General features: G+C 42.9%; 1 protein-coding gene across 2 annotated transcripts in view; it reads right to left on the reverse strand.

Annotated features, from left to right (window-relative positions):
- CACNA1G (calcium voltage-gated channel subunit alpha1 G) overlaps nucleotides 1-27,510 on the reverse strand; it is a 1,194,479-nt gene that overhangs the window by 379,313 nt on the left and 787,656 nt on the right. For both annotated transcript variants that reach the window (XM_069200048.1, XM_069200049.1), the window contains exons 13-14: nucleotides 23,327-23,482; nucleotides 8,410-8,481 (exon numbers count right to left, since the gene is read on the reverse strand). In XM_069200048.1, coding sequence (XP_069056149.1) covers nucleotides 8,410-8,481; nucleotides 23,327-23,482 — 228 coding nt within the window. The remainder of the gene's footprint in view (nucleotides 1-8,409; nucleotides 8,482-23,326; nucleotides 23,483-27,510) is intronic.

The raw sequence follows: 27,510 nt of genomic DNA on the forward strand, positions 1-27,510 counted from the left end.
TCACTACTAATTCCAGGTAAGTAACATGCACCATAAGCAGGCAGTAAAATGCACCTCCGCGGGGTGTACAACAAGTTACGTCTTCACTGTCATCGCTACATGTATACTCACTAATAATGCCAGGTAAGTAACATGCACCATAAGCAGGCCATAAAATGCACTTCCTCGGGGTGTACAACATGACACGTCTTCACTGTCGTCACTGCATGTATACCCACTACTTAAGCCAGAAGGTAACATGCACCATCAGCTGACAATAAAGTGCGCCTCCTTAGGGTGTACAACATGGCACATGTCTTCACGGTCACCACTGTATGTATGCTCACTACTTATTATTTTTTTTTTTTGTCCTCATCTCACCAGCCCGTGCCATTAGCGGGAGAATCCAAATTTGCTACCGGTATCCAGCCCCTTAGTATCAGCGGGCCATTCCACCCAGCGCACTTTTCAGAGGATCTCCTTATCTCCTTGGCAAGTCGTCCCCTCCTTCACCAAAAATCCCGATTGGCCAATAAGGCCCGGTACATCCATGAGGGGGGCAGGTATAATCATCGGACCTCTTTAATCACTTAAATAGTATTTTACCATTTGTTTTCCCATCCCACCCACAAAACATCTCTTTTACTGATCGGCCCAGCTCTATCCAGTTTATACAATCTATCTATTGATATCAGCCGTTCCTGTACTGTAGGAGGTTGTGAACTTATCCATTTATAACAAATTTGTCGCCTAGCGGTAAGCATCAAAAGGAATAATAAACGTTGCTGAGATTGATCTCTCATCTCACAGACGCCAAATAACACTAAGCCAAGATTCAAACTTATTTCTTCCCCAAATATCCTATTTAAGACAGTCTGCACATCTGTCCAATATTTAACTAATCCTGGACAATCCCAAAACATGTGCACATCATCCGCCTCAGTGCCTTCACATCGTGGACATTTCCTCTGGGTTCCACTTATCCGAGATAGTCTCGCTGGAGTCCAATACACTCTATGCAATGTAAACAGATGATTCTTCCTTATTGCCGCAGATTTAGCCGTATTCCAGAGGATATACCATGATTTTTGCCACGTCGCAATTATGTCTAAATTTGGGAACACCTCTCCCCATTTCTGGCATGGGAGAGGAGGGTCCTCCTCGACTGCCTCCATCAATGCTTTATACCAAACCGCCACTTCTTTAGGTATAGATCTTTGATTTAGTTTCTCCTCCCAGCTGGATCTACCAATTTCTCCTTCGTGTAAAGATTTGATCCAACTGACCAGCTGGTAGTATTTGAATTTAGAAATGTTTTCTCCCACTCTCTCCAAAAATGTGGCCCATGGTACCAAATTCACACCCTCTATAATTTGTCCCCATTGTATTATCCCGCTAACTTTTAGTGGATTTGAAAGTTTATCGCACAGACATGCCGGAGTGCCTGGTGAATCCCATATTGGAGCTGAGCCTGAGTAATAAGCTATCCGCAATAAGTTGCGGATCTGTAGCCAAATTTTACATGCCTGCCACAAAATCTTGAGTCTAACTTTTTTTAAATATTTTGGGTGGCCAAATTTGTATAGAAAAAACTCCGCTCCATCCCCCACATATGCTGTCAATGCTGCCCACATTGGTGTGTAGTCTGATTTTTTGTTTAAGAGAATTCTACTATTCTTAAATTGAAAAGCCAAATAGTACTTATAGAGGTCAGGTGTTGCTAGCCCCCCCCGTTCCTTTCTCTTGCATAGCTTTTTCCACGAGATTCTTATTCCCTTTTGTGCCCAAACAAACGAAGACATATCTCCTTGTAATTTTATAAACCACTTACTCTTAAATTCCAACGGAATAGTATTGAATAAAAATGTAAATTTTGGCAAAATAATCATTTTCAGAATATTAGATCTACCTATTAGGGACAGCGGGAGAGCCGCCCATGATCTTAGAAGTCTCTTGGCCTCTAAATATGTTTTCTCGAAGTTTACCCTTGCCACGTCCCCCAATTCTTTTGTGATCAAAACTCCTAAATACCTAATTTCCTGTTTAATTAACGGAGATTCATATGCCATATTCCAACACATAATCTCTGTTTTTTCAGCGTTAACTTTATATCCCGACATTCTACCAAAACCTTCTATCGCCAATTTTATTGGAGGAAGTGACGGAGAGAGATCCCTAGTGTAGATCATAAGATCATCCGCATATAGTGTGACCTTCTTTTCCCAATTCCTACTCTGAAAGGAGAGGATTTCCCTATTATTTCTAAGCCGTGTCGCGAGTGGCTCAATATATAGATCAAATAACAAAGGATACAAAGGACAGCCCTGCCGCGTCCCTCTGAAAATAGCTACTTCTTGTGAAAGCACATCATTAATCAGAATTCTCGCTGTTGGTGACCTATATAGTTCATTAACTGCTCTAATAAAAATAGCCCCTAATCCAAACCTTTCCATAACCACCTGCAAAAATAACCAGTTTACTTGATCAAATGCCTTGGCTGCATCAAAGGTTATTATTGCAAGAGGAAGCCTCTCTGCCGAAGCCAGATCCATTGCCGCCAATAAATCATGCACTAACTCCTGTAGCTGTCTATCTTTAATAAACCCTTTCTGATCTTGGTGGACCAGTCCCGGTAAAACCTTCCCCAACCTTTTAGACAGCAGACTTGTATAAATTTTATAGTCAGAGTTGAGTAATGAAATAGGTCGATAAGAAGAGCACTGTGTTGGGTCCTTTTGGGGCTTCAGGATCAAACAAATCACTGTTTCCCTCCAGGAGCTTGGTTCTTGACCCCCCTCTAAAAGCATATGATTAAATAATTTCAATAGAACCAGAATTAATTCTTCCCTCAGTGCCAGATATAACTCGTTCGGGAGATCATCTGGGCCTGACGCTTTACTTCTCTTCAAGCCCTTAAAAATGTCCATTAATTCTGACCCAGTTACCTCTCCTTCTAAGATGTGCAACCCTGAGCTCTCCAGGCAAGGCAGACTGACCGTAGCCAAGAAATCTCTAACCTGCTCCTCAGAGTGCCGCAGCTCATCTGAATACAAATCTTGAAAGAAGGAGACAAAGGCAGCTTCTATTTCTGTACCTTTTACACAAAGCTGACCAGTGATGTTAGACCTGATTGACGCAATATGTTTCTTTGAATGGTCAGATTTTACCTTCCAAGCCAGTAACTTACTGCATCCTTCCCCGTACTCGTAATGAGCATACTGACTAGCTTCCCATTTCTTTCTTTCTCGGACTTCCAATAAATGTTCTAGTTTAAAATGGGCTTCCTCATGTTGTCGTTCTAGCAACCTTAATTGATTCCCGTTCCCCATTTCCTGTACGGCTTGTATAGAGTCCTGCAGCATCGCTATGCTGGTCTCAAGACTCTGTATTTTCTCTCTCTCCTCCCTACGCTTAAATATGGCCAAATTAATCAGCCTCCCCCTTATATAGGCTTTATATGCATCCCAGACTATTTGCAAGCTAGCAGATCCCTGATTCACTTCAAAAAAGTCTATTGTGTCCTTTCTTAGTATCTCAATAATTAGGTTGTCCAGTAATAATAAACGACTTATTGTACCTCGAAACCTAGGAATTTGTGCCGTGAAGGAAAAATACAGCTTAACAGCCGCATGATCTGATAAATGTAACGGGGCATGTACTATTGAATACACATTTCCCATCAAACTATTCTGTACTAGGAAGAAATCTATTCTAGATTTATGCCCGTATTTCTTATTATGAAAAGTAAATCTAGGTCCTACACCCCCCTTAACCTGCCACACATCCACCAGTCCCAGATCAGTCATAGCCTGCTTAACCCGTAACCTACATCTAGGGGAATTAGCCGTTCCTCGGGGAGTGGACTTATCCAAGGCCAAATTCAGTAAAATATTAAAATCCCCACCTAGTACAATCGGGTATTTGGATTTCAGAAGAAGGTTATATAGTTCTATAAACGGGGTGGCATCATCTATATTGGGTCCATAATAACCTGCGAACGTGAGCCATACTCCAAAAAAAACGACCTCCGCCATCATCCATCTACCCTTTAAGTCAACATGTACCTCGCCAATAACTAATCCCTTCGCTATTCTTTCTTTAAAAAGAATAGCAATGCCCTTAACTGGGCACGACTGCTAAGTCACTATCCCCCTAGATATCCATCTTGTATTCTTGAACACATTTTCCCATTCGTCTTGTAAAAGATGCGTCTCTTGTAATATAATCACCTCCTCCTCCGCCTGCCTAAGAAATTCCAAGATCTTCCTTCTTCTGCTATTAACCCTAAGCCCGTTGATATTCCATGACATTATTTTTAATGATAGATCTGGCTGCTTACCCATCCTAACATAGAAAAAAAAAAAAAAGAAAGATTACCTGGATCTCCCCTTTCTTAACATGCTGAAAACCCATCTTGAGGACTTTTATTTTATTTCTAACCCTTTTTCCCCTTGTGCTCCCACACCCAAACCCACCAAATCTCCAAACCCCTCCAAAACCCTCTACACCCTTTATACCCCTACCTCCTCCACCCATGGGAACCCTCCCTGCTTTTACTAGGACAGCCATTGCTTGCCCCTTTGAGCCCTCCGCACCCCCCACACCGGGAATTCTTCAATCACGTCAATACCATTGCACTATTGCGACTTTATCTGTTCTATAAAGGAGGAGCGGGAACATGGCGGCCAGCTAGGAAGCTGAGCCGCGAGCCCTCCGAGCCCTCCGAGCCGCACCGGGGGTTGCCAACGCAACGCAAACGCGACGCAGTACGAGGAAGGAGGGGGGAGCTGCTGGACGCGCGTGCGGCAGCTCCAGTGTCGGCGTTTCTCCGAGTAGGGGGAACGCCGAAATTAGATACTAAAGTATCTGCGAGGAATCTAGCCCCTCGGTACTCTGGAGAGACCGCTTTGGGGGCTGAACCGGGCAGCTCCAGTGTCTGCGTTTCTCCGAGTAGGGGGAAGCGCCGAAATGAGATATTAAAGGTCTCTGCGAGGAATCTAGTCCCTCGGGGGCGGAGCTGGCGGAACCGGCTTGAGGACAAAGGAGCTTGATAGAAAGGCCACTTCTGGAGGCATGGAGATATCCAGAAGGTAAGACTCCTGCTTAGGAGCCATAGACTGGGACTATCTCCCCACCCCCCCAAGGTTAATTGGTGGATTAGGTGCTTTGAAGGCTGGAGGGAGTAGTGTTGTTTTTTTTTTTTTTTTTTTTGTGTCTCCCTCTCAGCTCCCCCCCTCCCTGTTTGCCAGATAACAGTGGGGGAGGGCTTCTTATCATAATTAGACCTGGCACACAACTCAACTCCGGCCGCGGAGGCGGCAGGAAACAACGTAAGGAGCAGTTTATATGGAGAGAGGTGCAGGAGGTTTTGTTTAACCTCAGGAGTATGGAGTGAAGCCATAAGGGGTGTACGCCAGGGGAGACGTTACACTGCTTGGTGCAGTCTTCGAGGCCCAGGATCACTCTCTGGAGCAGACTTTGCAGAAATAAAGAACCAAGGAGGGGTGATAACCACTTCAGCATTGATGTCACCGGTTAAGCACTTTGTAAAAGGTCCGCAGGGGGCATCGGCAAGTCGGGAGTAATACGGAAAGGGAAAACGGGACCTCGAGGATCGGAGTGCACTATAACTACTGACAATATATGTTCGACAAAAAGGAGAGGACAATTTAGAGTAAAAGAGAGCCGGGGCGAGGAGGAGATTAATACGAAAGGGGGTCCAGGAGGAAAAAGGGATACCCCAGGGTCAATATCTAAATACTTCCAGTCGGGCATGGAGGAAATAAGTAAGACTCCTCCGGCGTATACGGAATCACACTTGGCCCCAGAGGGCCCAACTATTTTAGAGCAGGGTTCCCCACCGCAGTGGGAGGGGCAGATGAATCAGCTAACTGCAGTATGGGGGGGCTCGTTAAGGGGCAAATAAGATTATCCAGGGCCTAGCACTTCAGCCTTACAGGAGCCTGGGGATGGGGGATTATATGAGCTCTTGCTCTCCCTTAAGAAGGAGATTCGAGAGAGGTTTGAGATTTCTGAAAATAACCAGGCTAAGATACAAGAAGCATGTGTGATTTTAGAGACTAAGATCAATCAGCTGACAGATCGGGTCGGCATGGTGGAAAAGGCTATGGAGTTGCAGGAGAATCAGGTGTTAACCAACTCTCAAGACATTGCGAATCTAAAGCGGGGGGAGAGGGCTATGCAGGATAAACTGGAGTTTCTGGAAAACAATATGAGAAGAAATAACATTAGAGTTCTTGGAGTTCCGGAGGGGGTGGAAGGAGTAGACCTCAAGGGTTATCTAATATCTTTGATAAAAGAGGCGATGCCAGGTTCAGCACATCTGAAATTGGAGGAAGATATTCAAAGGATACATCGTGATCCATTCAAAAAAAATCCAGGAAGGAAATCCCCTAGAAGAATTTTAGTGAACTTTGCCACCTACTCTATAAAAGAGATAATTCTGAATGAGGCTCTGAAGGGTGGAGAATTCACTAAGGATAACTGGTCTTTTAGAATTCGATCAGATGTCTCCAGAGTGACTTTGGATAGACAGTGGGAGCTGGGCAAATTAATGCAAGAGCTCCGTTCTCTAGGAGCAACGGTACAGTTAAGGTTTTCGGCGGCCCTGCGGATTATATGGCAGAATAAAATGCATAACATAAGAGACCCTGAGGAGGTTAAGGCCTTTATAGAACAGTATGCTCACTACTTATGCCAGGAGGTAACATGCACCATAAGATGACAATAAAATGCCCCTCCTCGTAGTGCACAACATGGCACCAGTCTTCGGTAGTAAAACGTTCAGCGCTGTTATTTCTGAGTGGTATTGCATTCTGTTCTATATCTTTGGAAGCCTTTAGTGGGAAGGGAAAGCTGTGACGTCATGAGATTACCTATGTGAAATTTGAACTGTCTTAACATAAGAAGATTGCCTCGCTTAAAATTGATTGGATGTTACTGCTAAATTAATAATGACAAAAAATGAAAATACAGCAACATCTTCCATAATGATTTAGGACCCAGCAGGTCACACTCCTTTAAAAGGTTCTCCACTGCTCTGCCCGAGTGTCACCATAATCTATGGTGCTCAAGATGTATGATAAAGAAGGGCAACGGGTACATATACTTAGAGATGTAACTCAGATGACATAAAATGCCATCCAATGAAAAGCAAGTCAGATAGAATGGGGCACTTTGATTTCTTCTTGAAAGAGTCAACGGAATGTTACGTTACCGAAGGCAGCAACAATCAAGAATGGTCTCCAATTAGTCTGCTTGCATTCTGATATTCAAGAATGTCATTAGAACATTGATTTTATTCCTGAGAAGCTTGTTGACTTGGTGCACAGAGTTTACAAGCATATTTTCCTATTTGATCTTATTTTGTTTGTACTACATACATTTTAGAGGGATTCAAATGTATAGGATCTTTTTTCGGGGTTTCAATCCCATCGAGCTCTGTGAGACCTTTTGTTTTATGTATTAGAACATTCTGCCCTCTAGTGGCAGAATGTTCTAATAGGCTTATAGCCCTTCCTTGCTGGGCTATACTGGCCATCAAAGTCCCACTCCCTTGTTAAAGGCCCTCACCTCTGGTCTTTAATGATGCAGCGGGCCTTTAATGGCCGGTATAGCCCACTATGGCAGGCTCTAAGGCTATAGGAAAATCTATATATACTTCCCTTCACAATATTTTTTCTCTTGATAATCTGACATAAAAACCCATAAAGTACAGCTGGAATCGTACACAAAGAATAACAGTATTTATTGTGTAGAATGGGTCTGTATAAACACTAATACAATCTGTTTTTCTAAATTTAAGGAAACACTACAAAACAAGCACCAGAATCCAATCCTTAACAAATAAGCTCTGAAACCAGGATACTCAATTAGTATTATTAGAAATGTTGGATTGTCTGATAGCTTTGAACCCAGGGGATGAATGTCCCCACTCATACTTGAGACATGATGGCTCGCTGTACATTCCCAGCAACGTCAGGACGGAAACAGTTTCCCCTAGCAACACTTGAACTTTGATGAGGTACACGGACCAAGTCATTTCTATTGCGAGGGTATTTTATTTTAATGCCTGAAAATAAATTGAATGTACAGTAGTTGCACTTTTCCCATTTTTAGATCAATTTTCAACAACTCAAAGGGTTCCCCTTTAAATTAAGCGCTCACATGGTATTACTACAAACAATCCAACAGAAAATTGTGGACAACAAACGTGCTAAGACTGAACACCCCAAATCACCAGGGTCCCCCTGCAGCACTAGAATGGATTTGCTGTGAGGTGAAGCAAAAGCTGAAGCTTGCCTTGCGCAGATGACACAGAGATGAAGCAAACTTAAAGTCAGAAGAACTGAAAAGATGAGAAGCAGCAGTGCACGAGTGAGCACACACAGACAGCCAGACAGTACATACCCCCGGTGAGTCAGCAGGCAGCTGAATACAGCTAAACTGCCCACTCACGTGGTCTTCTCGCTTCGTGACTTCCTGGAGGAGAAAGGGCACGTTAGGTGTTGCAATATTTAGTTCCACTGTCGAGACTAGCAGCGGTACAGTCAGCAAACGTATCCCCCACCAAACGCCATTATCAATGTCAAGGCAAAAACAAACCTAGCTTCATCAGTTAAAGTTCTCAGTTGTAGTACTGAACAAAAGCTTTACAAAAATGGGTAAAAAATAATAAAGCATGTGGCTTCTCTTGCATGAATCGTTGTGGAAAGAAAGCGTGGTTAGTAGACAAAAAGCATATCAAACGCTGCTTTGAAGTAGTCTTTGCTCACTGAAAGCAAAAAGCAAGAGTTTGCAAGTAAGTCTGCGCAGGTACAAGCAGTGTGCCCTGCAAGCGTTTTGTAGGTGAAAACTTTTGCAAGCATTCAAGCACTCAGTGGCAAGCGCAAAACCCCTTGGAATAACCGTAAAGAAATCTCACATTTCTATTAAACACCACACAGTTTTACTAATGTTATGAAACGTGTCTCTCTGTTTCTTACCGAGGATCGGTTCTGCTTGGATATCAAATGCACCAGTTACAAAAATCTCAGAGCACCCTCAAACGAGTTCAGGGTTTGGTCGTGTTGCCCCATCAAATAATGAAAAGCTGTGATTTTTTTAGAACATTCATAGTCATTATGTACGAAACCTATTGCATTTTACTGAGGGCTATTTGCCATTTTGTTAAACACAGTTCCTATTGCGAAGAAACACATCAGGACGCACACCTAATCACTTAGCCCTCTTGTAGGCCTTGAAAATTGAGGGTTAGGCTCTCCCTCCGCCGCTGTCATTCACCTTCAGCTGACAGCACATGCATGCGCCTGGCTTCTAAAGATAGCTCTGTGTTGATGGAAGAGACCAATGATTGACAAGCATGTGCAGTGACATAATTAACAATCACTCCGTTGATCGCCACTCTTCCAAAACCCCATTAAAAAAAAATGCTTCTTATTAAGGCCTTTCGATGAAACCACTATGTTACCATGCTATTTTGATCAACCAAAGGCCAATGATGTGTTTTAAGGTTAATGTGACTGGTGTCTCTGGACTGAACGTTTTCTTGGGTGAGTTTACGATAAGCGATAAGCTTTGCTACATCCTTTCTAGTTCTTTTGTCAATTTTGTGCTTGTTTACATACGTGCCTTCTGGGATGTGCTACTAGATGCTGAAATTGATAGAGAACATGGGCCAGATATACAAAGCATTTTTGAGGTTGCAAAGACAAATGGTTTTAAAATGTATAAGCATCAAATTACGATTCAGTAACTTGTTATCAAGCCACAATCGGGGTTTGCAATCAAATACCAGTTCGGAATTTAGAAGATGGGTGTGTGGGGTGTCACTTCTAAATTCTGAATCAAAGTAGTATATGTTAATGTATATGTTAATGTTAATGTTTTGTGACCGAAATATGGTTGCAAAACATTAACATTTTACCGACACCTCAACAGAGGTGCTAACCCATTCTCATACAGGGATGGGTTCCCAAGGTACCCGTGTCATTTTGTGAATATTTAAATAAAAAATGAAGAGTAGGCAGTGGTCCAACAGACCACTGCCTACTCTTAAAAAATTACACTTTTTTTGCTCAAACACATCTCATTCTCTTTTAAGTAAAACAGGTTGCATTTATAAAAAAGAAATGCTTTATTTAAAAGCTATCACAGACATGGTGGTCTGCTGACCTCAGCAGGCCACTATCCCTATGGTGGCTGTGATTCACAGTGGGTCACAATTGCAACACCTCATCAATATTCATGAGGTAGGTCAAATTGTGACCCACTACGAAGTGGTAGTTTGTAAAATGACCTATTAGCACATAGGTCGCTTTGTAAGTTACCACACTGGTTGCAAAAAATACTAGTCGCCAATTGCGACCAGTATTGTGCGACCAATTGGCTCCTTAATCTGTTTTCCTTCACAAGGTATTATGGCTAGAATCTGTTGCTATACCATACAAGGACAGTAGATGGCAATACTGGACAAGGATTTCCATCATAGAACAAGATTTTGCATAGCTCACATTCATTAAATTTGTTACCTGAATCATTTCATCAGGGCAGACTCTAGGGTGGTGTGATCGGTGCCACAGCACCGGATGCTGACTTCGGGTGGATGCACCATGTTTGGAAGCGTATTATGATGTTAAAAGCACTTCCAACGCTCCCAGCCTCCAGCTATTTTCAGGCAACAATAAAATGTCAAAATAACTCTGTGAAAATGTTCTTCTTGGTTTGAAATCGGAGTTGTGCCTAGAGGAAGTTTTAATGCATCTGAGGGTAGTGCAGAGAGTTCTATGCAAAGCACGTGTTCCATAGATCAGTGAGTTACTGCTTTTGTTACTTGCAATTTATAAGGTAAAATCCTAGCTTGTGTTTCTCCAGAACACGCACTTTTAAACAGCACTGCCTACCAGTATCATGATGTGTCCCCTAGACCTTGTAGTCTTCTGTCTTACGTAACATTTCCTATACACTGATTTACACAAGCAAGATTGTTTGTCTCTGTGCTCTAACAACCTACCCAACACTAGTATGAGTGATGCTATAAAAGTAATTAAATGCACCTGAAAGAAAGTAGTTATGGAGACTTGAGGGGGCTCTGTTAAAAGGTGGTAGTCAGGAAATCCATCGCAGAGGCAGTCATTGGGGAAGCACTTACAATCTTTGTCGCTCTGGGCACCACCAGCACTAATGTAGGACCTGCATTTAATTTTAAGCTAGGCTAGACTCAGGTGCCTATTACAAGTGCAGGGCTAAATTCTGATCTCTGTGCAAACACATATTAGCAGAGATCAGAATTACGAGTTGTGTGATAATTATCACACCCTCACATTTTTCCTATGATAAATTCCAACAATTCAAATTTGACTAAAATTATCGAGTGAAATGGCCTGTAAAGAAAACGAAACAAGTGGAATTTGATGTGTTAAATACTTATTCTGCATGTTATGCCTCATTTACCTGTTAAAAAGTCAGTATAGTAGTATAGTAAATACCTCACTCTGGGGGAATTATTTATTTATAAATCCTAGATTTAGTGCTGGAGACTGCGCTGGGAGGGTCCCTACTATGTTCCTGGTCCCGTGACCTGTTTTAAAGGGCAGCACTCTGTGCACTGTACACAGGACACACACAGTGGGCAAAACACATTCCTTGGTGCATTTCTTCCTGTGTTTAATCAAATCTGTGATGTTGCCATACATGTAGTATTATTAGACGTGTATATTTTGAAATCTGGAGTGTTAATTGATATTGCATTCTGATAATGAGTGGTTCATCAAAGCTCCTAAATAACACTATGATGCTAGTGGTGGGACTAATACTGTAATAAAAGCTATTTAAATTAACATAAAATAGATTGGGAGTTAGGATGGAGATGCAAAGAATGTAAGTGAGTAATGGTGTAATGCAATGAGCAAACGGGATTGCATCAAAGTAGGGAATGCTGTTGACAGGAGTGTACAGTGAGCTGGTGGTAGGTGCAAGAGTCTCAGTAATAACACAAGAACAAAAAGTGGAATCAAGTAAGAAGTTGATGAGTTGGACATTATTAAAGTAGTGGATCCTGCTGAACTTGTAGTATCTCAGATGGGAGTTGTAGGAGGATGAGAATGGTATACTGATATAGTTGGTGAGTAGGATAATAGTCTGAGCAAGGGTACACAGTGGTGTATCGTTAGAGGTAAAACAGGGTATAAGTGGCATAATTTGACAAGGAAGCAATAGTACGTAGGGCTTGATACAAAACAAAACTTCACATGAGTAAAATCAACAAAGACTAAACCCCAGCTTTACAAAAAAAAATCATGAGAAACAGTGGAGCAAGTAAAGTTGTTGCACTGCATTGTGTGAACAGGAGCGAGCAGAACATCAAGGTCTCTACTAAAAGATAGCACTGCTATGATCTCTCCCTGTGCTGGCACTTTTTTTGCTGCTATGTGCAAGTGCAAACACACTTGCCCCATAGTGAATGGGTATCTGCAATGTGGTAGGCATAGTTTTTGTACATGAATGGGTCCCTTCCAGTACAAAAGCTATGCTTTAAGGTGATTCCCCTTTGTCTGTGTGCTCTAGAATGCAGCACTCATGCAAAGAGGGAAATGAAAAAAAATTTCCTCGCTATGCCTGCCTTCAGGAGGCTTAGGGTTTTGGCTCAAATATCTATCTACAATTCTTTGTGGATAGGTATTGTGTCCACAGCCACGGCTGGTTGCTTAGGAACGCCCATGCAGATGAACGCCCCCTTGATGCAAAGTAATGCAAGGCAGTGCAATGCAAGCTTTTTCCATTACTTTTGGTTACAATCCAAAGTAAATCACAGTTTGTTTTGGGTTATAAATCCCAACACTTCACTTTGCATTAGATTTGGGTTTGTGTTAAGAAAGAACCACACACCTTACACAGATTGTAATTCTGGGCCACAGTCCTAATTCACAAAGCATCACCCTTCACTGGAACTAGCATTCAGGACTTTCATTGTGAATTACAGTGAAAACATTGGGAATCCTTGACAGTCATGAGTCGAAGGAGGGTAACAGTACATTCAATCTTCCTTGCTACTCTAAAGGGTCTGTATCATTAATTTGCCACCAGATCAGTGTTGGCAATGGCTTCCGACCTTCCAGGATTGGGCAATAAGCATCTGTAAGTGGACATAGGCACCACTTTGCAATGAACAACTGCTGCTTTGGTGGAAGAGTGACAGAGATGTGGCCTGTAGAACACTGCATGCTCCCACTACCCCATTTCCCAAAGTACCATTATTTGCAGCCTTGTACTTTATGTTCTTTTAAGCAACAGTAGGTGAAACACTGGTATAGTATGAAAGCAGACATAGAAGCTGCTTTCCTTTGCAGGTCCCTGTCCCTGATTTCATGGCTGTGTGTAATTGGGTGCACGCATGGGATTAGCAAGGGTGCTGGAGCAGTGTAAATTTCACTGTACCTTCGTCATCACAATCTTGATGTATATGTAAATGTAACCTGATATATCGTGTGTGTTCTAACATTATTAATGTAAAGTGCTGAACTCAGAATCGGTAATGAAGTGCATTCACAGTAGTGTCAGGAAATAACGTACATAGTGTGCCTTAACCTTATTAAACAGAATTTAATCATTTGAAATAAGGAGAAAAAACATCCTCATATTAATGGAGTGTATTTGCATTAGAAATGAAAAAAAAAAGTATGTAATGTGTGCACTACTGTTTATAGTTGAACGTTAAGAATGTAGCTCTCTGTCACACTTAAGTTTATGTATTCACAAATGTACTGCATTTATATTAACTGTAACCTGAGGTTTTATTTGAGATAATGGAGCTGCCATTTACGTTTGTTTGAAATTAAATGTGAACATTATTAACACAAGATCAAAGTGCATTGGTGAATAACATTTTAGGTTGTCCTGACTAGGCCGGTATTTCTTTAATGTGAGAAACTATTTTCCATTTCTGCTAACCTGTCATTTCATTTGCGGTACATTCACATGAAATGTTAGTTTTATAAATATATGTTTTATAGTATAACTGAGAGTCTGGGAAAGAGACCTTCATGGATAAACATGGAAAAACCTAGTTTGAGATGACTGTTTCTTATTCATACATGTTGCAAACAATGTCTAGATGACTAAGGACAGCAACATTCCCAGGACTGGTCTGGGAGAGACTGCAAATGTTGCATGTTACTACTTCGGACAGCGGAATACAATGGAGCTTGTGATGGCGTTTTTAAGGGTGTTACCTAGCAGAATTGTGTGGTATTAACAAACGTTCTCACAGTTTGATTTGGGGGCATTTCTCCCTGGATTTTTAAAGGTACAGACCTCTGACTTTCCTTTGTGTTCTAGTGCTTTGCTGAGTGTGGCTTAGGCTAACACTTAACTCTCTCTAAAAAGAATCTTGGCTGAGCTTCTGAAAGGCTGACACCTTCACTTTCTATTTTAATACCTATATCCTTTTTCAGATAGAATGTTTCCTTTTTGTCATAGTTTTTGACTTTTGATATTTCCCCTATGGATTCATAGATTGTCTTATTTAGATGCTCTTAGATTGCACTCTTCTGTAAGGGGAAAATCGAAGACTTTTCTCTGAACATCATATTCTATTGCTGATATTCTGTATTGCAGTAAATTAATTTTTGGTTTGCCTTGTGCTAATTTGTCTAAATTTCTTCAGGAGATTTGACTATCCTATTGTTATTTTATATCTTTACAGTATGGTTTTGAAATTTGTTTACATTAACCTGAGTGTTAATTTGTAGTAAATCCTTTAACTTTTTTTCAGATTTGGATCTTCATTGGGTGACCAAGTTGGTTACACTGTAAATTAATGATGACTGGTTGTGAGGTAACTTCCTAAGTTAATCCCTTCAAGGGAAGGAAAAACTCATCAAATGCTTTAACAGTGTTGTGGACCCTGGTATAAGTACGGCAATTGGGCATCATTGCCCTGTTTTGGTGGTAAACAAAACCAACCAATAATTGAGTGTAGAGGGCTTCTAATACCCGGGGCCCCAGTGCCCTGCACTTGTTCCACTGCTGATAGCTGCATCCTTAGGTGCAGAGTTACATTATCCTCGTATCTCTCTAGTCCTCGTCCCATTCATTACAAGTGGACATAAGCCTATCTCCGTAACAGAAAAAAGATCACAAGGAACGCTGGAATCCCTACCCCACCCCTCCCACCGGAAGTACATAACGTGTTATTACCCAGCATTCCTTCTGTTCTTTGTTCTATCCTGTGAGGGAATGGGACAAGGGTTAAAGGAGGCTGCTCCTCCGGGATGGAGTGGCATCAGTAGTCATTCTGTCTATCCTCCGGCTGGGTGATGAGGTCAGCGTTGCTAGAGGTGCCTTCCTGCCTGCTTGGCTCACAGGGATTCACACGTTCGTGTGGGCTGGACAACGGCTGGTCAGGCCTGTTGTTCTGGCCCTTTTTCTCTGCTTCTGGTGTCTTTAATGCTGAGTGTATCTCCTATGCTGTGCAGCAGTCTGAGGCAGTGCTCTGTCTGTTTCACTTGTGGAGGTCGGGTGCGATGCCTGACTTCTGGGTGGGACGGGTCGCTACTGCACAGGCACGAGGCAGGTCGGGCCCGTGCCTGTACTGCAGATGTGGCATTTGCTGCTAGCAGTGATATTTGGAGGACTAATAGGCATGGGGCCCCAGGTGTAAGTACTGCGTAGCGGAGTCCTGCCTTGCTCTGTTCACGTTTATTGCTGTTTGAGCTGAGCTTAGTTGGTGTTGTGTGGTGTGCTTCAAGTGGCGAAGGGGAAGCACACACAGAAGAGGAGACATGTTGTGGACACTTCTTCGGTATCCATGTCTTCCTCATCATCCCCACCCTCGCCTCCTTGTTCTAAGAAGCATAAAGAGGATGAGGAGGCATGTTTGAAGTGGCTGATCAGGGATACCTTGATTGAGGTGGGGGATTCCTGTCAGCCAACAGGTGCTGTTCCTGTAGGTGCTTCCCAGGCCTCGCCAGTCCCTGACGAACAGAAGGGAAGTATATCTCCAAAGACATATTGCTGGAACTTGTTAGACACATTACGGCAAACATGGGGTTTCCGCAGAAGGAGATGCCAGAATCTTTTTCTGTGTTGTTGCTGCAGCAATTTCACAGCATGGGGCAAGTGAATGTACCCGTGCATCCCTAAATCCAGGTGGTTCTTAAACGGGAGTTGCAAGATCAAATTCTGTTGCCCTGCTTTATTGCAAGTTGTATCCTTTGCAGGATACGCAGAAGGACTTACTGGACTCCATTTCCATTGATTCCTTTGTGACCAGTTTGGTGGGTTGGACATCTTTGGCTGAGGATGCAGTTATCAAGGATCTAGTTGACAATAAAGTTGATTTATCCCTCAAGAAGGTGTACTCAGATGACCCTCAGAACCAGTATCTATGGCACATATGTGGCGCAGTCACTGATATTGGATGGATCTTAAATCCCTGTCTAGGGCCTTGGATGACTTAGTGGTCTGCTTAGGGTTGCTGGAGCATATCAAGTGCCAAGTGGAGTATTTTTCTGATGTGTCATTTGATGTTGTTAGGGCTTCTGAAGTCTCAGGTAGGGCTTGTGCGGCTGCTTGGTGTAATCTATAGTTGAAGGACTGGAGAGCAGATGCAGACCAGAGGTTTTCCACACTCAGGCTGCCCTTCCAGGGGAATGGGTTGCTTGGCTCAGAGTTGGAGGATAAGCTTCACAAATTTTTCATAGAGAGAAACATTCCTCTTCTCTGAAGTCAGTTCCTGGTGACAGACAGTCTTCTAAGTGCAAGTCCCATTTTCGGCACCCTTCTCGGAGGCAGCTTGTCTGGTTGCAGGGGAGGTTTCCGGTTGCACATGGTCCTGAGAAGAAACCCAGGTTTTCCCATCTGAAGCCTCATTCCTGACTATATGGTGGTACAGGACTGTGCAGTGGAGGGTCACCTTCAGTTTTTCCTCCAGACCTGGAAGGAGTCTACTTCAGACACTTGGGATTTGGACATTTTGCAGCACGGCTACAGGATCAAGTTTGGGGAGGTTCCCCATTCTTTGGGGGTGCAACCAACTCCTTGGCCCTCCAAATGTGTGAAGTGGGATACTTAGGCTCAAGGAATTCATTCTCTCGTCCATAAGTGGGACATTCTGGTGGTTCCTCCCTCAGATAAGGGCAAGCAGTTTCACACCATCATCTTCCTGGTTGCTAAATCCACGGGGTACCTCCAGCTGGTTTTGGACCGGAAGGCCCTGAACACGTTTGTGAGTCATGTCCCCTTCAAGATGGAGACATAGCAGTGGATTACCCCATTGGTGGTCAAGGGTCATCTGAAGTGCACTCTGGATCTGCAGGGCGCATACTACCATGTCCCAGTCAATTTGTTCTCCCAACAGTTTATGAGGTTCTGTGCCCAGGGAACTCATTATCAGTTTAAGGTTCTGCTGTTCAGACTTTTGTCTGGTCTGTGGTGTATACAAGGTAGTGGGCCCTCTCTCCATCTCTGGGGGATCCACCTGTATCCTTATCTGGATGACTGGCTGGTTCACGCCCCATTGAGGGAGCCTGTTCTTCAGGACCTCCAGGTGTTGTGCTGCTATGAAAGCTCATGCATTTCTGATAAACTGGAATAAATGTCAACTGGTTCCTTCCCAGGATCTGACCTTTCTTGGAGCTCAGTTTTTCACCATTCTCAACAGAGTGTTCCTTCCAGCCCCCAGGGCAGTGGCCTTGCTGTCCTGGGCTCAGAAGGTGATGGGGCGGTCCTCTGTGCTGGTCTGCAGGTGGCGTCACCTGTTGGGGTTCATGGTGGTGGCAGTTTTCACTGTGGCTTGAGCTCTGTTTCACCTCAGACCTTTGTGGCTCCATCTGCTGTCCTTTTGGGAATATTAAAATAGGACAATCTCTCCAGGGGTGTTTCTTTGCAGCCGTTTACTGCGCTGATCCTGATAACAGATGCCAGTACCTTTGGTTGGGGGGCAACCCAGGGCAGCAGATCTCTGCAGGCTCGTGGTATTTTCAGGAGGGGAGGTGCTATTTCAATTGGAAAGAACTGATGGCCATCTTCCAGGGGCTGGGAGATGTATCTTCAGTCTCTTGTGACAGTTCATGTGAGGGGGTGGACAATGGGGTGACAGCTGCTTTCAGTCACTTCTTTCCTCCCTCTTAGGAACACTCTCTTTCCCGAGAAGTGTTTCTTCAGGTGTGCAGGAAGTTTGGTGTTCTTTTCCTGTACGTCTTTCCTTCCTGGCTCAATGCTCAGGTTCCCAGGGTTTGTGCTTGTACCCAGCAGGCCAGGGTCTGGGGGACAATGCTTCTAAAGTTCCTAGGCTGGACTGTCTGTTGAATGCCTATTGTGTGCATTCCCACCAATTGCTCTCATTCCCAGGTTTCTGGCTCAGTTGATGGGGCAGTCCAGGGTGGTGATCCTGGTGGTGCCATTTTTGACCTCAGAGGTCTTGGTTTCCCACTCTCAGGCTGATGGCTGTTCAGGGTCTGTGGATGATTCTTTGCTCATCATCTCCTCTGCAGCCAGTGCTGTCTCTGGATCTCATGTGGCTTCGGCTGTCGGTCTGGACGCTGAGAGGAGGGGGTGCAACATAAGATACTCCCTCGTCGCTTAACAGTGACCATTCAGCAGTCCTGAAGCCTGCAACATTGAAGTCTTATGGCAGGCATTGAGGTAACTTCCAGCATTGGTGCAAGCCTTTTAGGTTGTCTACTTTGGAGTGTTCCTGGTCAGTTGTACTGCAGTTCTTGCGGGATGGCTTTGAGAAGAATTTATCAGTGTCAGGGCATTCAACTCCCCTTGGGAGAAAACAGAGGATGTGGATGATTTGGTGGCTTGTTTGTTACGTAGTTTCTCTCCTACCTGCCCTTTTTTGGATTTGCCATTGGTTTTAAAGGCTCTGGTGTCTGCCCCTTTCGAGCCCATGGAACTGTCAGACATTAAGTTTCTCACATTCAAGGTGGTTTTATTGGTTTCTGTCACTTCCGCCAGGTGCATTTGTGAACTAGGGGCGCATATAGCTGGAAAACCCTTCCTGTCCTTTTCAGAACATGGGGTGTTGTTGCGTCTAGATTCCGCTTTTGTTCCCAAGGCAGCTTTCCAGGTTCATTGTTCCCAAGAGGTGTTTTTGCCTGATTTGGTGGTGGAGTCTGCAGGGGACAGTGACTTAGATTGGTCTTTGCTGGACGTGAAGGGGGCTTTGCAGCTCTATTTAGATTGGACCAAGTCCTTACGGAAGTCTGATTCTTTGATTGTGTCTTTTGGGGCCTCATCTAAAGGACACAAAGCATTCTCTTTGTCTATCAGCGGGTGGCTCGAGCAAGTGATTGAGTTGGCCTATTCTTTGTCTGGGGTTCCTCCTATGGCTGGGGTGCTGGGACGATCAACCAAGGGGTGGCAACTTACTGGGCTGAAGTGAGGGAGGTGTCTATTTCTGAAGTTTGCTGGGTGGCTACATGGGCAACTTCCAAAATTTTTGTTCAGCATTATTGTCTCCAGAATGTCTTCAGGGAGGATACAAATTTTGGTTTGGGATTTCTGCAAGCTGTTTGCTCCTAAACAGGCTGTGTTGTGACTATTTTTCTGTTATTAAATCACTTTTGGGGCTGCTTTCTGGTTTTGTGTCCTTTTGTGATTTCCTGTTTCTTGTTAGTGAAGGCTGGGTTTCTGGCTTTGGTATTCTCCACTAGTAATGAATGGGACGAGCACTGGAGGGACCTGGAGGTACAGTCCTATTGCTAACTGTGGGCCTTCATTAATCTTGGGACAGCTGGCCTTTAGTTTTTTGGGCTTGGTAGTTCAGAAGGAATGCTGGGTAAGTACACATTATGTACCTCTGGTGGGAGGGGCTAAATTAGGGTTTCCGGCATTCCTTGTGCTCTTTTTTCTGTTATGGACATAGGAATTTCTCCACTAATAATGAACAAAAAGGTACGTTTCATTCCTTTTCTAAAAGCCATGTTGTAAAAAAGTTCTTTCACCGCTGCAAGAGAGAAATCATGCATGCTTTCACCAGCATGCCATGTACACCAAATCACAACCTATTTGCCTGCTGTGCTGTGGGCTTTTGCAACTGTCTGATGAAAACATTGACTACCCCTGTCCACTTTTCCGATTTTTTAAAATAAGTCATGGAGAGTTATACTCTTCTTTTAAGTGGGAACTTCCCCGTTCCCTGTTTTCTCTGCAAATGGCTATATTTTTACTTGCTTACAGACACATCTACCCCCAGAGCACTGTTGTTTCCTTAATGAATTAGTAATTCATATTTTATCCATCACCACATGACTTTTCTGTTTATTCGGTGTTATATTTCTTTCAATATCTAATCCAAGTTTGCAAATGTTCTCCTTACTTTGACCCATCTGCCTTTTCACATATTTTACCAGCAATGCTGTTATTTTCCTTCAGCACAGATTGGACTTTTCATTCCATTCCATTAACAGTTTCAGGTCCTCAGATCTAGGGAATCTTTCAAATGTTTATAAAGCGGCGTGGATCCCCCTCCAATTGTTCCTTTTTCTGGCTTTTATTACCATCTCCGTTTGTGATGATTTTGTCATTTTCGTCATTTTGTGTATTTCGGTTTTATTTTTTATTATAGTTGAATTTGTCTATTGAATTATTTCTGCTGCATACTGCAGACTCTACTTTCTTCTTTCAGCCCCATTGATGTCTTTGCGCTGGAATGTTGCCACTAAATTTACCAATTATTCTGATACTTGTTGTTCAATTTTCTTTTGAGTATTTATTGACAGTAAATAGCTGCATTTAGGCTTTCTTGTCATTTTATTTACATCTTGACACATGTAATGGGATTAGATTTTTTTATTTAAAGAAAAGGTTATTGCCTCCTTCTTTTAAGGTATGTATTCACCTTTACCCATTACGATATCTCTTAAATATATAACACTTTCAATGAACTGTGGTACCTGAGAGAATGTAGGAAACAAAGGGACATATTTATGAGAGGCTTGTGCCACTGCAGCATCACTTTTTTTTTATGCTCCAGGAGCGCAAGCCTCTCAAACATATCTATGAGGCCATGCAAAGAACCTTTGTGTGGATTTGCATGACCTCATAGATATGGAGTAAGACAAAGCAGCGCAAGTTGCTGCGTTGCCTTACTCTGCACCAGGGAGGCGTTCCATGGGTGTTGCGGTGGGTTTTCCCATGCAACAACTTTTTATTTTAACGCTGTCCCAGATTTACTTAATCACGTAAACCTGGGGCAGCACAAAAAACTTTATGCCTTTCCAAAGTAGGCATAACATGGATAAATATTTTCATTTCTCCTCGTTGTTTCCTCTAGAAATGGGAAAACGCCTTTCAGGATTGTTTTTGTGCAGGAAGGTGTTCCTTCCTGCACAAAAGACAATCCTGCATGCAAAGGAGACACCCTTGCACCTTGGTGTAAGGGTGTTTGCATTGGTGCTAGGCAGCCAATTGTGCGGCAGTGCAGGGGTAAAGGACAGGAATGCACAGTATTTCCTATTTCATAAATACGGTGCATTCCTGCCATTTCACATTGGCGTAGGGCAACGGACCATGAAGACTTGCAGCGCTGCCCTAAGCCAATGCCCTATAAATATGGGCCAGTGTTTCTAACTAGAGGATCTACCACTGGGGTGTGAGGAGAGACCGCAAACCCTCCAGTACGCCATATCTCCTCCTCAACCATGTTGCTTGACCACACTATTGTTGGTTTCTGTTTTCTCTTTTACATCTGCACTCGGCTGTAGAGTTCTGCCGTGTTGGTGCTCCATACTTTCCAGGTCTTCTACCCTCGGTGTCTCTTCCATACTAGGAAAAATCCCTGTGATGCATATCTCTCTTCTCCACCATGCATGTACCTCACTAATAAAAATCACATAAAATCACATTAAAGTTAGAAAGTATTAGTATGTAAGCGCACTATGTTTTTAAAATTCGAGTATTCCCATTTTAAAAAACATGATTTTTTAAATTATACACTGAAATGCCATTGGCATGCTACGTAGCTTAACCTGCAGGTTTTCAGTGGCCTTTCTTTTTTGTCTTCTATCTATACTTATTTTTAAAACTTAGATAAAGTGTTCACATTGACTACCCTCCATTATTTGTGTGACAGTATGTCCTCAAGTAGCACTTGGTGTATTATCATCAAACGCCATAACTTGCAGCTACTGTGTTCTGAGACCTCCTCTTGTCCAAGGCCAGAACCAGGGCTATGTAAGTAGTGAAGCACAGGATCAGCCCTGCATGTGTTGTGGGGAATTCGTGTGTGAAATGATATGAGGATGATGAACCAGAGGATGTCAAGGAAAGAGTTGCAAATTATGCATTGATGAGTAGCCAGTAGTTAGTGCCAGTCTAGGTAAAAGTGAGGTAATTTAGAGAGGGGCAAAGGTTGAAGACAATGTGGCCAGTGGGAAAGATGCTGCAGCAGTCAATACAAGAGAGGCTTGGATGGTAATTTCTGCAGAGTGGAGATCAGAGGGGGCAATAACTTGGCAATTAAATGAAAGACAAGTTTCAAGTTAGAGCTTTGGTCTGAGGAGAGGCTAAAAAGGAAACAACTAAATGTGGTATTAAAGCTGCTAAGAAATCAATGGAATAATAATGGTTAGTACACACTCAGGGGTCAATGGGGTGTGAGTAGCTCAGTAACGTCCTTTAAATGGCGGAGGGAAGCCACAGCTTGGACATGCTGTTGTCCTGAAAAGGACAAAAGAAGTAAAGATCACACTGAATGAGCTACCATCATAGATATACAGATTATATTTTACTCTATATAGTGAAGGTAACAAATTTGGATCCAGTTGCGATTGTTTGCTTACTCTAATGGTGCTTAAAAATGGACATTAAGCTTCTTCAGACATAATTAGGTATGGTATCACTTGCCAGCAATTTACCATATGAATACTCAAATCCTCCTCTTGGCTTGCAAATCAATTTAATATTTTGCTTCTGGGAAATGCACTGTTTAAACACAGTACAACTATACTTTCAAATGTGGGGAAACTGAAAGGAATCATGTTACTATCATAATCCTGTCCTTAAAGCATTGGGTGGATTGAAGATAATGCTGGCTTGTGTAGCCGACGTGTTCCTTTCCTGAACCCTTTACTAAGTACCACACAGAAAATCTCAGCTTCTTTCTTATACCTCAACTCTTCCAGTTTGGCCATTTGTAATTGTCAAAGATTGTCTCTTAGTTTCCTGGCGTTCTGAAATTCCTCCTTCACACTTTTCAGTTGACTCCTTTGCATCACCATTTCTTTGATAAATTTTGTGTTTCAGCTCTCGTCTTTCTTTCATCGATGCGTTCCCCCAACAGTTCTCAGACATTGACACATACATGAGTGAGACAAATTACCTCGGTTTGAAATCCCTCCACCAGGATGGCCACTAGCAGGTTAAACAGAACGTAGTTCCCAAACGTCATCAGTGCGATGAAATAGAGAGCAGCCCAAGAAGACGTGGAGGCCATGCCATTGTAAAGAACTTTGTTCCAATCCTCCTGGGTCAGAATCTGAAGAAAAGCACACATGTATAGTTAGAAGCCAGACTCTAACATTTCAACTAGAGGTAGTTCATTCACATTCGTTATTTGACAACACAAGATATATTGATTAAGGACTCACCCCATACAAATCGAAGCCAGCACTGTAAAAGCAATAGGTATGGAACTGGCAAGCCTCCAGATGTTTTGCAAACATATGTATCAGCAACTACAAGTATTACAAAGCTGCTTTCCCAAGAGTACATGCATTGTATGCGAAACAAATTGTAAGAAGAGTATGGAGAAAAGGAAAGCAAACATCAAAGTACAGATCAGCTCCTCAGCTCTGATTCAGAGCAAGACTACGTTCTACGCTAGGCAGATGTGCAGAAAACAATGCTGTCAGAATGAAACAAACCACTAGCTGAAGTGGGCAAAGAAGCACTGACCCATGCTGATGGAAGCAAAATGAGAATAACTTTTGAACACGGCAAGGAATGAATATGACTGATTGAAAGCCGCAATATGTGTGTTCATATGTACACACTACATATACTCACATATAAATATATATATATTGCACAGTAGTAGTCACCACATTTATAGTTAGGTCAGAAACAAGCATTTTTGTAACTTTGGAGCCGTTTGACAAATCTTCATGAAACTTTCCAAAAACAAAGTTCTTCCACCTCTACTCCTTCCTGAAAATTTCAGGGTGGTCCGCCAAGCAGGAGCAGATACATAACATATTTTCCCCATGCAATTTCCATTAAGTATTTTAAGAGATGCTACAGAAAAAAAACTGTACAGAATTACACCAAATTTGGCAGAAAGATAGATCTTTACTCAGAAAATGTGCCATTTGTAATCTGCCATGGGCATTGGAAGTGCAGGGCCCACCTTGTGGCCCCATGCACTTTGTTTCCACCAGCCTTTCCATGACGGGGTCCCTGCCATTAAAAGGATGGTGGAAACAGGAGTTGTCATCAGCACAGAGGCACTGAGTTCAGCGCTGCCATGGCTGATCACGAGTCCGCCTGCCATCAGCCCGTCGGGAACCATGTTCCCAGCAGTGACAGCGGTCCCCTGCCAGTCCGACTGCCAGGTTTGTAATGTGGCGGTCGGTTAGCCTGGAGCACAGTGGTCTGACCGTCACCAGGAGTCTGTCTGTTCTTGGACCGCTAGACTCGTAATGAGCCCCATAGTGATAACTGGATTGTTGGTGCCGCAGGAGTACCATATTACTCTTGAAGTACCACAAATTAAGCAAATAGGGCAATTTGTTTGGTCAAGAGGGCTTTGTTTTTTCATCGGCCCATTTGGTACAGTGGGACCCTTACCAGTCCTGTGGTACTGAGCAATCTGATTGCTTAGTCATAACATTATCAGAAATGTTGCAGCTGCCATTTTAGGTCCAGGGGACTCGGTCTCTGTGCCCTGTGTATTTAAAAACAATAAGGGGGCAGGCTAGGGGTGAACTGATCCCATGGCCCTTGTGGACAGGCCCCAGAGGGACCCCTGAGGCAAAAATAATAGAAGAAAATTTAGTGTCTCTAGTTCCATGATACTCCAGTGAAACCCGGCATGCCCTCTGGGGAGGATTTGCTACAGTACCACAAGTAACCTTTGGTCTTGCACGAGTACTGCAGGGTACAGTGCAACTATTACAAGATGAAGCTTGAACTGTCCCGCAGTGCCTTTGATTGGTGCTTGTTCAAATGTACCATGCCATTTGAGATGTCAGAAGTAATGTAATCAATGATGTAATTTAACGTTATGAGTGATGTAATATGGGAAGGCATAAGCAGTGCAAGGCAGGGGCGCAAGCTTTACATAACTCAGCAAATTATAGTTGGTGACTTCATGCCATTTTTTTCATTTTAAAACACTTTTTAAATATTTTTACAAGGCCTAACTATAACTGTAGGCTAAAATCTTAGGGCCTAATTTAGATTTTGGTGGACAGGTTCCCCGTCGCAACCATGGCGGATACCCCGTCCGCCGAAATATAAATCCCATTATTTCCAATGGGATTTATATTTCAGCGGACGAGATATCTGTCACCGTTGTGACAGAGTAACCTGTCCGCTGAAATCGAAATCAGGCCCTTAGTATCTTACTTAACTATAACATCAACATCACTTTTCAATGAATTTCTGAGTTTGTTAACATACAGTACGATATTGTAACCATACCTAATTAGAACATTGGAATGCTGGAAGCTCCATTGAAAACAATGGAGTGCTGCAGGCTTTTACTGCCCGGTAAAAGCCCGCAGCGCCAACATTCCAATGTTCGCTTTGTTCACAGCAACAACAGCTGTGAACAAAGCCTCACAGAGCCCGAGGGGATTTAACGCGGGGAGTGGGCCTTTAATAGCCAGTAGAGCCCGCTACTGCAGGTTCTAAGGCTATAGTATATCGCCATTTCAACCTTTGTTTTTTTCAGTGAAAAAATGAAAAATTAAATATATATATATATATATATATATATATATATATATATATATATATACAGGGAGTGCAGAATTATTAGGCAAATGAGTATTTTGACCACATCATCCTCTTTATGCATGTTGTCTTACTCCAAGCTGTATAGGCTCGAAAGCCTACTACCAATTAAGCATATTAGGTGATGTGCATCTCTGTAATGAGAAGGGGTGTGGTCTAATGACATCAACACCCTATATCAGGTGTGCATAATTATTAGGCAACTTCCTTTCCTTTGGCAAAATGGGTCAAAAAAAGGACTTGACAGGCTCAGAAAAGTCAAAAATTGCAGAGGGATGCAGCACTCTTAAAATTGCAAAGCTTCTGAAGCGTGATCATCGAACAATCAAGCGTTTCATTCAAAATAGTCAACAGGGTCGCAAGAAGCGTGTGGAAAAACCAAGGCGCAAAATAACTGCCCATGAACTGAGAAAAGTCAAGCGTGCAGCTGCCACGATGCCACTTGCCACCAGTTTGGCCATATTTCAGAGCTGCAACATCACTGGAGTGCCCAAAAGCACAAGGTGTGCAATACTCAGAGACATGGCCAAGGTAAGAAAGGCTGAAAGACGACCACCACTGAACAAGACACACAAGCTGAAACGTCAAGACTGGGCCAAGAAATATCTCAAGACTGATTTTTCTAAGGTTTTATGGACTGATGAAATGAGAGTGAGTCTTGATGGGCCAGATGGATGGGCCCGTGGCTGGATTGGTAAAGGGCAGAGAGCTCCAGTCCGACTCAGACGCCAGCAAGGTGGAGGTGGAGTACTGGTTTGGGCTGGTATCATCAAAGATGAGCTTGTGGGGCCTTTTCGGGTTGAGGATGGAGTCAAGCTCAACTCCCAGTCCTACTGCCAGTTCCTGGAAGACACCTTCTTCAAGCAGTGGTACAGGAAGAAGTCTGCATCCTTCAAGAAAAACATGATTTTCATGCAGGACAATGCTCCATCACACGCGTCCAAGTACTCCACAGCGTGGCTGGCAAGAAAGGGTATAAAAGAAGGAAATCTAATGACATGGCCTCCTTGTTCACCTGATCTGAACCCCATTGAGAACCTGTGGTCCATCATCAAATGTGAGATTTACAAGGAGGGAAAACAGTACACCTCTCTGAACAGTGTCTGGGAGGCTGTGGTTGCTGCTGCACGCAATGTTGATGGTGAACAGATCAAAACACTGACAGAATCCATGGATGGCAGGCTTTTGAGTGTCCTTGCAAAGAAAGGTGGCTATATTGGTCACTGATTTGTTTTTGTTTTGTTTTTGAATGTCAGAAATGTATATTTGTGAATGTTGAGATGTTATATTGGTTTCACTGGTAATAATAAATAATTGAAATGGGTATATATTTTTTTTTGTTAAGTTGCCTAATAATTATGCACAGTGATAGTCACCTGCACACACAGATATCCCCCTAACATAGCTAAAACTAAAAACAAACTAAAAACTACTTCCAAAAATATTCAGCTTTGATATTAATGAGTTTTTTGGGTTCATTGAGAACATGGTTGTTGTTCAATAATAAAATTAATCCTCAAAAATACAACTTGCCTAATAATTCTGCAC

This window comes from Pleurodeles waltl, chromosome 7 (assembly GCF_031143425.1).
Source record: "Pleurodeles waltl isolate 20211129_DDA chromosome 7, aPleWal1.hap1.20221129, whole genome shotgun sequence".
Classification (NCBI taxonomy): Eukaryota; Metazoa; Chordata; class Amphibia; order Caudata; family Salamandridae; genus Pleurodeles; species Pleurodeles waltl.